General features: G+C 30.9%; 5 protein-coding genes across 10 annotated transcripts in view; 2 read left to right on the top strand and 3 right to left on the bottom strand.

Moving 5' to 3' along the window:
- LOC115236914 (centrosomal protein of 104 kDa) overlaps positions 1–583 on the top strand; it is a 10,646-nt gene extending 10,063 nt beyond the window's left edge. For all 4 annotated transcript variants that reach the window (XM_029809648.1, XM_029809646.1, XM_029809649.1 and 1 more), the window contains one exon: positions 201–583. In XM_029809648.1, coding sequence (XP_029665508.1) covers positions 201–271 — 71 coding nt within the window. In that variant the 3' untranslated portion in view covers positions 272–583. The remainder of the gene's footprint in view (positions 1–200) is intronic.
- A 288-nt stretch (positions 584–871) lies between these two features.
- Positions 872–4,556, bottom strand: LOC115236916 (tRNA (cytosine(34)-C(5))-methyltransferase). The gene is made up of 11 exons (XM_029809654.1): positions 4,311–4,556; positions 3,551–4,033; positions 3,394–3,478; positions 3,123–3,285; positions 2,938–3,045; positions 2,675–2,862; positions 2,430–2,574; positions 2,033–2,353; positions 1,598–1,965; positions 1,346–1,513; positions 872–1,267 (listed from the first exon to the last, which is right to left on the bottom strand). Exons 1-11 carry the CDS (start codon positions 4,374–4,376, stop codon positions 1,188–1,190), a joined length of 2,175 nt encoding a protein of 724 aa, XP_029665514.1. The 5' UTR covers positions 4,377–4,556; the 3' UTR covers positions 872–1,187.
- A 159-nt stretch (positions 4,557–4,715) lies between these two features.
- On the bottom strand, positions 4,716–9,592 carry LOC115236915 (vacuolar protein sorting-associated protein 35). Of its 3 annotated transcripts, none has more exons than XM_029809650.1 (12): positions 9,440–9,592; positions 8,647–8,866; positions 8,410–8,533; positions 7,647–7,842; positions 7,380–7,574; positions 7,216–7,299; positions 6,900–7,136; positions 6,526–6,674; positions 5,954–6,440; positions 5,457–5,876; positions 5,237–5,380; positions 4,716–5,160 (listed from the first exon to the last, which is right to left on the bottom strand). In XM_029809650.1, the coding sequence occupies exons 1-12, from the start codon at positions 9,440–9,442 to the stop codon at positions 4,981–4,983; spliced, it is 2,439 nt and encodes an 812-aa protein (XP_029665510.1). In that variant the 5' UTR covers positions 9,443–9,592; the 3' UTR covers positions 4,716–4,980. The 3 variants fall into 3 exon arrangements, with proteins under 3 accessions (XP_029665510.1, XP_029665511.1, XP_029665513.1); XM_029809651.1 differs by having other exon boundaries at positions 8,647–8,845; XM_029809653.1 differs by lacking the exons at positions 8,410–8,533; positions 8,647–8,866; positions 9,440–9,592 and adding exons at positions 7,918–8,041; positions 8,155–8,386.
- Positions 9,593–9,981: 389 nt separating this feature from the next.
- Positions 9,982–11,589, bottom strand: LOC115236917 (coiled-coil domain-containing protein 97). Its single transcript, XM_029809655.1, has 3 exons — positions 10,666–11,589; positions 10,146–10,311; positions 9,982–10,068 (listed from the first exon to the last, which is right to left on the bottom strand). The coding sequence occupies exons 1-3, from the start codon at positions 11,562–11,564 to the stop codon at positions 10,027–10,029; spliced, it is 1,107 nt and encodes a 368-aa protein (XP_029665515.1). The 5' UTR covers positions 11,565–11,589; the 3' UTR covers positions 9,982–10,026.
- Positions 11,590–11,959: 370 nt separating this feature from the next.
- Positions 11,960–12,442, top strand: part of LOC115236913 (multidrug resistance-associated protein 7) — a 7,684-nt gene continuing 7,201 nt past the window's right edge. The window contains exon 1 of the mRNA XM_029809645.1: positions 11,960–12,098. The gene's annotated coding sequence lies outside the window, so the exon portion shown is untranslated. The remainder of the gene's footprint in view (positions 12,099–12,442) is intronic.

Raw genomic sequence — 12,442 nt, 5'->3', positions numbered from 1 at the left:
TAATAAAATATTAAGCTATATTATTTTTTTATGACAAACGTAAAAATATTCTTTCTCTCTTTCTATGAGTATGTGTGTGTATATGTATATATATATAAAAAGATTCTTTACAAATACAGAGAAGCAATAGTTATATGTAGAGCAACAAAATGAATTGTTTTATATAATTTTAATGGAACTTGAAATTCTTATGATTCCAGGTTCGAAATCGCCATCTAACTCGCAAAATGTCTGCGGCAAGTTAACATCGCCAACGGGTAGGGACTACTAGCATCAGGCATCAACCTCGAAACCAATGGAGGAATTCGACAAATCTTAGGAAGATTTTTTATTTTATTTCTTTTTATAGTTTATATATATACATATATGTTATGAGCTGTCCAGCCTTTTTCATATTTGTACCTATATTTAAATGATTTTTATAGCAGAACCCGTCCTTTATATTGATAGAGATCCATATTGAGAGATTTTAATTGTAAGTTGAAAATCCTAATGTGTAAAATTTTAGATGACACGCTTATATCAAGTGAATTTGCGGAAGATATGACTCGATTGAAAGTCAAGGCAAGAAATACCAGAAGTTGTTAACAGATTTCATTCTTTCTCGCATCGTTATCGCATGATACTCATGAAATTTGCAGGGATGCATCAATTATTAAATGTAGTGATATCAGATGTTATAAAAACATCAATTCATTTCGGAATTAATGATTCCTTCGCATCCGGCCATATTTATAAGAAAAATTTGTACTATATATTATGGCGAGATGCATCATATAGGGATTAGAAAACGGAAAGCTGCTTATCGCATGTAATTTCATAAAAGTTATTTCATAGCAAATGGGTAGTAAAAGTAATCATTTTATCATCATTCCATTGTCGAAGTTTTTATCCTACGAAATTATATTTTGTATTTATAACTCATTCATAATATAATTTGTACCATGTTATTCTAGTATCAACATTCGGTTATCACTAGATCGAATAAAAGTAATGTTCAGGTTAAATAAAAAATCCAATTTCAATATTTCATTTAAATATAGCACATGGCAAAAAGGATGCGTGTAAGAAATTAGAAAAATTGACAAATTATAATTACGTAATGAATGATTCATTAGTTTCAGTCAGTATTTCTGCGTCGTCGACTTTCTTTTATGCCATTACCATTCCCCATTACAATTCTTTTATCAATCTTCAGTTCCGATTTCATCGTTATTGGCGTCCTCGACTAATGCGGCTGCGCGATTTTCCTTGAATTTGTTTTTCTCTGCAAAATTGTAATGTAAATAATCGTCTTCTTCCGTGACAGTATAATATTGTATTATATTCACATAGTAAAACATACCAAATTTAGAGCAATCTGCTCCTAAAAGCCGTAAGTAGTGAATCGCATCACAAGTAGGCACATATGCTCTGAGAGACATTATTCCCCTCCACCCTACCAGTTGAAGATTTAGCTGATTTATATTGTCAGTCTTCTCTTCTTTGTATAACAGTATACAACTTCCAGTTGCTTAAAAATTAAATATATTTTTCAAATATATATGTTTGTATATTATCGTGTAAAAGTAAAAAAACTCGGCATTATTATATTTACTGAAGTCTTTGAGACGTTCTTGAGTATCTGGATTTAATTTTACAATTTCAGGTGGTGTGTGTGGGTCATCACTTTGTAAAAGCATTATTAAATCTTCTCTCGAAATTTTAAGCTTTCTGTTATCACTTATGTAATGAATGATACTCTGCATCCCTTCTTGAGCAAGTCTAAAGGCGCAATTCATATTTTTATTGTCACATCGCACAAAAGTTTTAACGCCAGTATTAATCATTTTGACTTTATTTTCGTTAGATATCACTATGTCACGAATTGCCGGCGATGTAAAGTAAATATTTTTCTTCTTTCCTTCGTGACATCTTACTAGCAGACATTGCGGATCCAAATCATTAGATATACCATAAAAATCTCTGAAAACATATTGATGATAAAATATAAAAAAAAATCATTATACTAATAAAAAAAATTCAAACTCACTTTATAGACTGCCATACATCTTCCGTCTCATCCTTGAAAAAAACAAACGGATCTTCCCTATAGCCAACAATCCTTCTTCGTTTCCTTTGTAAGTCTCGTGATTTCTTTTCTTCTTCTAATATTCTTTTTCCACTTTCTGAAAGCTTGTCTTGTGAAGTTTCTTCTTTAGGAATGAGTCCATCCTTGTTTTCTATATTACTTAGATTCGGTACATTCTGATTTAATGTATAGGCTTCGCTTTCCCACGGCAGAGATTTTACTTTCTCCAGTACAGCCACGAAAAAACCTCCAGTATCTTGATGATGTGGTAATATTCTCATACTATATAATCGGCAAAATAAAAAATGTAGTCTACAAAAATGATACATTTATATCTGGTAAATTATTTGGTATTTACCAACGTTCAAGATGAAATGTGGAAGCCTCGTTCGCTTGTGGAGGAAACATTTTCGGCCGTACTTGCGTCTGCCATTGCTCTGGAACATCATCCCAAGTGTTATAGTATTGTAAATTTTTAGATGCTGGTTTCCAGTGTGTAACGCCTGAAATATAGTATTATATTACCATACACAGTAAATTTTAAAAGATTCAAAAGTAATCTCTTTTACAAATATTTCAAATATTGTTAATCTGAAGACTAACCAGGGTCGCATAACAATCCTGGTACCAAGTCTCTACAATCAATTAACTGTACTGAGTCTCCAGTTTCACAAAGAAGCCTGTGAAGCACTGCTTCATTTTCTATTGGATTTAATGAACATGTAGAATATACCATTCTCCCTCCAACTGTTAGCAATTCCAAGCCACGTTTTGCTATTCTATATTGAATTCTGCAAAAAAGTTAAGATTAATTTCTGCATTATTATTTAACATATAAATTTATAGCAGATTAAGCTTATTTTTACCCATGAAGATTATTGCCATTAGCAGGACTCCATTTGCACCAAATATCTGGATTCTTTCGCATAGTGCCATCACCACTACATGGGACATCTGCAAGTATCCTATCAAATCTATCAAAAAACAAAAAGTTTATATAAAAATTCTTAATATATAAATAATCATTCATTACCGAGTTTGAATTACCTACTTTAATGTGTCTTTTGTACCATCTGGATTAGTAATTATAAAGTTGGGCATAACAGATGAATCATGATTTGTAATAAGAATGTTTGGGCTGTTCAGTCTTTTAGCTTGGTGCACCAGCATATAGCAGCGATTATTGTCAAGATCGTTGGCTATTACAAACCCTTCTGTAAAACAAGCATTTAGTATATAATGCTTATTATTTACTGTATATAATGCTTATTATTTACTGTATATAATGCTTATTTCTCTTAACTGAACTTAGTATTAGTTACCTGGAGGAATATTTCCTTCATCTGCATGTATCATTTCTATAAGTTGCGCTGTCTTGGATCCCGGTGCTGCACACATATCAAGAACCTATAGATAGAATTAGTGTATTTTATTTTGTCTACTATTTTGTAAATAATTTTAATAAATTTAAAAAAGTACCTTGTGCGAAGGTTTGACATCCAACACCAAAGGAGGAACCATACTAACTACTTCCTGTCTGCTGATACTACCATTGTTAGTTTCAGCGATGAGAAAGTTATGCAGCCTAAAATATGCTTCAGATCGTCTAATATCTTTTCTAGTTAATTGTAATTGCCATGCCAATTCCTCCGGATAAAAGGGTAAACTATGTAATATAGTCTTTACATCATTGTTAAAATCTTCCTTATTATCATTCAAATTTGCATTTAAAATTTCTTTAAAGAAATCACTTTTGATTATCTCCAATAAGACTTTAGCTTCAGCTTTTGAACCAGTAATACGAAAAGCAACTGGCAGATTGGTTCTCATAGTGCTGATAAACGCATCCCATTTATCTTCTGGAACTATTCCTTGCGTCTTATAATAATTCTCAAAATCTTTGTTCTCCCTGATAATATCGGCATAACTTCTATGGGGAGTATTATTCCATTCATTCTTTTTCTACAAATATTAATTATATATCAATATATAACTTTTTAAATTTACATTGCTATCAAATATTAAATCAGATAAGAAAAAAATTTGAAGATGTTTAAAATATACACACACATATGCATCTATATTAAATCTATCTAAAATACATAAGGATATGTGTATATAAATTATAATTTCATAATTTAATTATTTATCATTAAATATTTATAATTTTTATAGTCTTGTATAAATATAATCTCTTATTTTTTTATGTAGCTCTGATATTAATGATTATTAGTCATACTTTTAGTTTCTCGCGACGTTTTTCAGCGAAGTTCTTTTTCGGCTTATTTTTTCGCCCTTTACCCATTTTTCTTTTAAAATACGGAGCTTTGATTAATTAACACTAATAATTGCACATACACACAAATACGATTCCAGTATGTATTAATTTATATGCGAACACAAATAATCGTTCTACTACATGCGGTAGTTTGACACGTGGTAGAGGTTAAATACTGCTATGGCCACTTGGCGCTTGCAGCGTTTAGCGAACGTCGAGTGAACAAGAAATTGAAATAAATACCGCTGAGGTGGAGTAACTATATAGATCGTTTGAATCATAATAAATTGTTTTTTTAAAGAGTATACACATATAATTCTAATTCCAAAGATATATGTATGCTTGATATATTTTTAACAAATCATCTTGTATATACAATTTAATATAAACATCTATCCAATTAAGAAATAATTGTACAGCTATTAATATGTTATAACAATCGCAATTAATTAATTTCGAATTATTGTTTACAATATAGTTTACAATCCTGTTTGCAATAAAGATACAAAATGAAAATTGAGTTAATCAGGATGATAATTAATGCTAATATTTGTTGATACTATCAACCCATAATATTGTCCATATTCTAGAAGTCTTTTATTTACAAAATTACAATGCCGATTCTATGCAATTACAGAACAAGGCCTTGATAAGAAAGTCCGTCAGAGTCCGCCGATTCCATTCTGTTTCTTAAATGCTCCAATGTATTCGCCAAATGCTTTTGTATTTGATCAGTTTCCTCACTCGCTTCCAAATTGGGAAGCTCTTCTCTAATTTTCGCAATCACTTGATTCAATATTTGCACGGTCACCTAAAAAATGATCAAATTGGAAAGGGCAACTCACATAAAAAATAAGTTGACGAGCTATTCTGTGATTGAATCTTACAGCAGTATTTCCTTTCTCGTAGAAGTAAATGTAATGATTCAACAATTCCACATACAATTGCACTTGCACCGATGTATCCATGCATTGGCTTGCTATCCTAATACCTTTCTTCAAACAGTCTAATACTTTACCGCCTTCTTGCATCTGTGAAGTTATATATTATTTCTCCTATAATTTATCTCTCAAATAATCATTTAGATCGATGTATATTCGTACGTACCTCTTTTCCGCCTGTAGCTAAAGATTTTCCTGACCAAAATATATGTGAACAAGTAGCGACTCCTCTACATTGATCAGGCTTTCTCAACAATTTACTAGCATACAAAGCGCACTGATTACGCACAGGCTCTGCGTTTTCTTCACCAAAGCAGCTCATTTGTTCAAACGTAGCGATGATCAAAGTGATCGCCGCGAGCTGCGCCTTTGAATCGCTTATTTCATCCTCATATATCGAGAACGCTTGACTCATAAATTCATAAGCGACCATTTCGAAATTATCAAAGCGGATTTCGCCGATCCCTATTGCACCTTGCAAAAATAGCCTTAAAGGTAATTCGGCTAATTCGGCCTTCATCAGTGCCGTGATAGTCGTGTGACAAAATTGAAAAATTTTTTGACACTTTTTTTGCCACATTTCGTCCTAAAAAAACCAAGAGAACGTCAGTTAATATCATTATTAAATGATTTTATCTCATTTTAGGTACAGAAGTTACAAACTTGATCTTTCAATGCTTTATATGTAAAGGCTAATTGATAACTTTGGAACACTATGGGCGGCAGAGTGTATTTAATTCTTTTGTTACCGCCAGCACTAAAATGTTTTCTTGCAGCGCTTAGTATCATATATTGCTGATCCGGTGTTTCCGATTTAAAATGATGTATTAGTCTACCAAGCAGGCCTTGCTCCTCGGCGAAATCTTCAGGATCTTCCTCTATATTTGGTTGATCTGGCTGATCTTGTATTAAAGGAGATACCATAGAGAGCACTGCATCCACTTGCTCTTGCATCGGTATCAATGTTTCGTTTTCCAAAATATTTGTTATTATATATATAGCTAGGGATTTTCTGCCCTCATAATCGAAATAATCCAAAAGAGGTGCATAATGCTCAAGTTTAAGCACAGTTAATATATTCTTATAATTATCTACAGGAATTTTCATTAATCTAACTAGCTCTCTCGAAACGGCACTATTATACTCCAGCCTGAGAAAAAAACACACACACACAGATATTTAATATGCAAAATATAAAAACCTGCCAACATGTATAATAAATTGCTTAAACTTACTTATCGACGTTTTGTTTTTGGAATATTTGGACTGTTGTAAACAAAACTTTATCTACATAATCTACTCGATCTGGATAGCATTTATGCGCTAAGTTTATGAGAGCTACTTGAAGGGACACAATATCTTCAGGAGGCATATCTTGCCTTGTCTATAAAAAAATAAATACCTGGTCAAATAGATAGTACATATACTGTAATTAAAGTGTAATGTGTGTATAAGATATCTTGGAACCAATTCTCAGACTTAAACTAGATGATAAGGAATTTTTAGCTTTCTAAATCATAGAATTGTCAAATATTGTGCAGTATCTAATCATCATTGAACGGTCATTTTCATACAATTAATAATAAAGGTTATTCTATTTAATAGATACCTGTATAATAATAGCAATCTGATCACTAAATACATCAAAAAGTTTGACATCTTGTGGAATTCCTGATACTTGATTAGGACTTCCCGGCCCTCCTACGCCGTCGGACCGTTGACTAAAGGCTGCAAGTCTATCGATTAGTGATATAATAATGTTTTTAACATTCACTCCATTTTGCAATTCTGCACAAGATTTTAAGAATGCATTTAATGTTTGTAAGTGGAATTCATCAGGAAAAACCTAGACATATAAAAAATGCATTATTCTTTTTTAAGATAAAGAACATTCGCGGCACATAAAAAAATATACTGAATTTTACCTGAATTATACACTCCATAAGATATTCCTGTGCTATGGCATCCCTACAACTAACAACTTGTTCCAATATTCCTGGTAATACAAGCTGAAAATATATTTGTAATGTTTAATAAAATTAGATTAAAAGATAATATAAATATATATGCATATGTCTATATAATATACCTTCTTATATTTATCCAATGTTACAGATTCCAATTGACTAAGTCGTACAAGATTCGTTCCCACTAGAATTCTAAGTTCTTCTCTTTCTCTTTCTCTTCTTTCTCTATCCCTACTATGACCTTGATGTTGCATGCGTACCCATAATTTATTCATTTCTGCAAAATTCATCAGAACAAAATCTATGCTGTCACGAACCTGAAAATAAAATTTTAGGAATAATTATGTGTTTAAGAGAGAGAAAAATTTCACGATTTATAGGATACATACAGTCCCATCTTCATCGTCACCTTCGGTAACATCTGGCAAAATATTCCTTGTGCATTGTAATAAATAATTTCTTAAGAATAAACCGCGTAACGGATGTTGTACACCTCTGCACATTTCTACAAGATCTCTTAAAAGATCCCTTTTCAAGCCAGGAGTTGTTTTTATGTAAACCAAACCAACAGTAATGAGTAAGTAGCTGGAATATTAACCAGATTTTCTTGCTTTACATAATCAGGAAGTGATAATACAGAGTTTCAAAGCAGATACATACAGTCTAGGCACAATATTGCCAACGTATTGTACTAATTCATAAAGATCTGTAACCTTTCTTCCTTTTTGAAATTCATCCAACAAATAAAGTTCTAAATGCCGTAGTTCATCTGTGATCGCCATATCTAATAATAATTGTTATAAGAAATAGCTACATCACAAATAAACCAAAATCAAATACTCGTATTAAATATTATAATTCAAACAGTCACTGAAATTAAATAACTAATAAGGATACACAATTCATAGTAGCTCTTTGGACTGAGAAGAGAAGTCCTGAGTTCTCCTAACATAGTGGAGGCATGTTTTAGTGCATCCATCAATTTAGCCTTGTCTAAACAGTGTTTCATCTGAAAAGCTTGAACTTTAACCACGCCGATAGCATCTTCCAACAACTTCTCTTGCTCCTCCATTCCTGTTATGGCAGGTGTCATTGGCTGTGAAAAAAATAAAGATACCTACCAGGGGGATACCAGGTAGTACCGTACTAAACAGTCTAGGCACAATATTGCCAACGTATTGTACTAATTCATAAAGATCTGTAACCTTTCTTCCTTTTTGAAATTCATCCAACAAATAAAGTTCTAAATGCCGTAGTTCATCTGTGATCGCCATATCTAATAATAATTGTTATAAGAAATAGCTACATCACAAATAAACCAAAATCAAATACTCGTATTAAATATTATAATTCAAACAGTCACTGAAATTAAATAACTAATAAGGATACACAATTCATAGTAGCTCTTTGGACTGAGAAGAGAAGTCCTGAGTTCTCCTAACATAGTGGAGGCATGTTTTAGTGCATCCATCAATTTAGCCTTGTCTAAACAGTGTTTCATCTGAAAAGCTTGAACTTTAACCACGCCGATAGCATCTTCCAACAACTTCTCTTGCTCCTCCATTCCTGTTATGGCAGGTGTCATTGGCTGTGAAAAAAATAAAGATACCTACCAGGGGGATACCAGGTAGTACCGTACTAGGTAAGCCACACAACTCAAGCATGCACTACAAATGCTTAAGCATTAGGAATACATTGTTTGAAACAAGCTACTGCAACTAATCTACTCATGATTAAAGATAAGCATTAAGAGGCAAAATGTAATTCTTGATTCCTATATACATAATATTACTGTTACAATATATCAAGCATACTAATATTTTCTATATAAATATATTTGCCTACATTAAAAAACAATATAAAAATATATATAAAAAATATAATGATATGGTTTAGGAATAATTTAAAAAGTTTATTTTAAAAATAAAAATTTATATTCTTTACAATTTATATAAACGCTGATTAGTTCGCATGGAAACAAATAATTAATTATTCTATTTCTACATATTATTGCTTTTTAAAAAAATCCCCACGAAACAATTCTCACAACTTTTTGCAAGCATAACCTTTACAACGCTTAGCTAATTTTTCATGCGACGATCACTACACGGATATAATCTACAACAAAATATTTATTTTTGCGAGCAACATTGCTAAACATTCAAAATACTACGATTCTTACCATTTTCTTGAAAAAAGTACACAATTAATCGTTTTGCACTTCTCTGTGCGATACTCGTTTTGACAAGATACCAGACGCGCTCAACTTTGGCTAGAATTCCATATGATTCTATAGAGATCTCTCTCCGATTGGTTTTGATAGATAATTTCTATGATTCATATATGTATTTATGTATATCGGTTCGTTGAGCATGTGTTTAAACTTGAATACAAATAGGCAAAAGTACAAATAAAATAAATTAAATTAAGCTAATTAATTTTAATTTTTCATATTTAAAGTAATAGATAAAATTAAGCAATTTGCGGCGGCAAAAAAGAATAAAATAGTTGACAATAACAAATCTTCGATATTTTTGTAAATTATATTAAAAGAAATCATATATTTTAATTAATTTTAGACTGAAAAGAATATTTTGCAATAGGATAAAATGTACAGCTCAATATATCTTATCTCTCAAAATTGATATTTTTTATAAATTAAAATGCAATAGAAAAAGGGGAGGAGGGTATATAGTACTCTATAATAAACATATACAATTAGAATTATATATAAATGTATTTATTATATATAACCTAATGTATGCTGGGCTATTGATTATCCAAAGAATGTGGATTTGTAGATGTCTGTTCCTAATGGATAAATAACCTTTCTGTGAATCAATGCCAACAATAGCGAGGCAATTGTAAAGTGTAAAATATTATTTAACCTTCAGTGTTCTCATATACACATCCAACTCATCTTCAGATTCGTTTTGGTCATTACATTCATTACGTGGAAGAACAATTTCAGGGGCTTCGGAATCAAAATATTTTTCTTCTTCATCTTGATTCCTCAATTCTACATTATCATAAGCTTCATTATCATCTACAGTGCTGCAAATAAATGACAAAGATATATAGTAAAACAATTATTTTTAAATACCAACAAAAAATTTCTATACCTCTCTACTATTTAGTTGTTATAAAAAATAAAAGAAGACAAATGTGTATATGTGTGTGTGGAGAAAAGGGATACACATATATCTTGTACTTGAATTCATTTTAAAAATTATTTCATGAACACAAATATATGTTAATATTATATAGTTTATATCTTTTATAAGATATTTGTATATGTATTTTAAGAAATAATTACATATATAAATATATATTAAGATATCAATATTTGTTTAATCATGTAAACATGTTTTCATTTTGTATTTATATTCATTAGTATAATAAATATACCTATAATCGAAATCTTTATCTTTACCGTCCAGGAAACTCTCATACATGTTTGTAACAAATTCTTGCCTGAGTAATTGTATTTCTTGGTTTGATATTTTATGTTGCATTTTACTATTTAATAATTTTTTATCTCTGTCTTTATCAATCATTTTATTTAAATTTTCACCCCAGTGAGGTTGAATTTGTTTATTAAAATTTGTTTTAGATATATTGCTGTTTCTGCTATTATCATTCTCATCATCATCATCATCTTCATCTGAATCATTTTCCTCTTGTACTTCATCCTCCTGTTCTTGTTGAGATTCCAGATGTTTTTGCATTTTGTTCCTTTCAACAGTTTCCATTAATATATCAATATAATTTATGCTACGTGTGTCAATCGTATCTCTAGCTTTCTTTTGCTCTTCTGTCAAATATTGTCCTACCAGATGTTCATACAATAACGGATTCCTCTTCATCATTTCACATTCACTGAAATATTCCCCTTTTTCTATTAATGCCTTCAGAGCTTCATATCTTTTGTTCCTTACATCAATACGTCTTGTAGAATTATTAAAATATCTCTGTAGTCTATTTATATGATAAACCGTCTCATAATCCTCGCTTTTACTAAAGTATTCCAAGTGCTCCGCTTTCAAGTAGTGTCCAAATTTGGATAGGAATAAGCAGTAATTCTTTTTGAACAATTTCTCAGCTATGGCACGCTTCTCTTCATACGTCAACTCTGGTTCTCCTTTCTGTTGGCTCTTGAAAATTGCTTTGCTGTTGGCCACATGATTTAGAATTTCCTCCTCAAGAGTATTATATTTTACATCTGCCATAGGAAAGTCTGTGCTCTGTTTTTTGTTACCATTCTCTTTCTCACTATATGGAATAGCTTTTTTCATTTCCAGAGTCATATTTTCTTTGTGAGTTTGAGATTCTTAAGTCTCTTTCATCAGGAAGAGACAAATTAAATACAGGAATTTGAATAAATTTGTATAACGCCGACTTATCAGTTGGATTTATATCGTTCGTATTGTAGTTTTAATATAATAGAAAAGAGTTCGAATTAGAGTAAGCACACAAAGAAAATATATTTATTTCATATATATATTCTTTATATCATTTTCTTCGTTATTTCTCGTGAGATTACGTTTGCATTTTTTTGTTGTTGTTACTCGCGGTAAATAAGATAAAGAGCGTGATTTTTGGTCTGTATATATGTTTGTATACACAGAATGCTTTGTAAGAATCCACCGGACAATCAATCGTCCTCCAAAGTTTGCATCACACTATGCGTCATTGTCAAGAGGGACTTAACCTGTGAATGTACTCATCGATATGAGAACGCGATAGCAAAATATAATGCAATCGAAAAGACGTAATAAATATTATAGTGCTTATTAACATTGCGTGCTTCAGTATATTTATGACAATTTTTCAACCGACAGGTAAACGTTTACTCAACATGCTAAATTTATATTGTTTACTAATGTCTCATTACCACCTTATCTGCCTATAATTAATTATCAATCAGATCAATCGCACCTGATGGTATCATTTTGCAATTTCTAATCTCTTAAGTTGAATATTATAGTGTAACGTATATCTGACTTATATTAACTGTGCGATTTAATAAAATACTATATTATTTTGAGTATATTTGTAAGTAGAAGTGATATAAAAATTTGAAAACTGTAATATCTTTAAACAAAATAGTACAAATAACGTTCCATTATATATATATATATATATATATATATATATATATATGTCATTTGGCTATGTTCGACTT

The sequence above is a fragment of the Formica exsecta genome, unplaced genomic scaffold, assembly GCF_003651465.1.
Source record: "Formica exsecta isolate Colony F162 unplaced genomic scaffold, ASM365146v1 scaffold262, whole genome shotgun sequence".
NCBI lineage: Eukaryota > Metazoa > Arthropoda > Insecta > Hymenoptera > Formicidae > Formica > Formica exsecta.
Note: the sequence above shows the minus strand (reverse complement) of the source record. Positions and strands in the feature narration are given on the sequence as shown.

What these genes read in the sequence shown, in the direction of transcription:
- LOC115236916 (XM_029809654.1), bottom strand. Translation starts at nt 4,376, where the DNA reads ATGGGTAAAGGGCGAAAAAATAAGCCGAAAAAGAACTTCGCTGAAAAA. An exon ending in TGAAGGAAATATTCCTCCAG is followed by an intron (nt 3,286 to 3,393) that starts GTAACTAATACT and finishes CTTGTTTTACAG; the next exon opens with AAGGGTTTGTAATAGCCAAC. An exon ending in AGAACGTCTCAAAGACTTCA is followed by an intron (nt 1,514 to 1,597) that starts GTAAATATAATA and finishes TTAATTTTTAAG; the next exon opens with CAACTGGAAGTTGTATACTG.
- LOC115236915 (XM_029809650.1), bottom strand. An exon ending in CAAAAACAAAACGTCGATAA is followed by an intron (nt 6,441 to 6,525) that starts GTAAGTTTAAGC and finishes TTTTTTTCTCAG; the next exon opens with GCTGGAGTATAATAGTGCCG. An exon ending in TAGCTACAGGCGGAAAAGAG is followed by an intron (nt 5,381 to 5,456) that starts GTACGTACGAAT and finishes ATAACTTCACAG; the next exon opens with ATGCAAGAAGGCGGTAAAGT.
- LOC115236917 (XM_029809655.1), bottom strand. Translation starts at nt 11,564, where the DNA reads ATGACTCTGGAAATGAAAAAAGCTATTCCATATAGTGAGAAAGAGAAT. An exon ending in GATAAAGATTTCGATTATAG is followed by an intron (nt 10,312 to 10,665) that starts GTATATTTATTA and finishes ATTTATTTGCAG; the next exon opens with CACTGTAGATGATAATGAAG. An exon ending in TGTATATGAGAACACTGAAG is followed by an intron (nt 10,069 to 10,145) that starts GTTAAATAATAT and finishes TTTATCCATTAG; the next exon opens with GAACAGACATCTACAAATCC.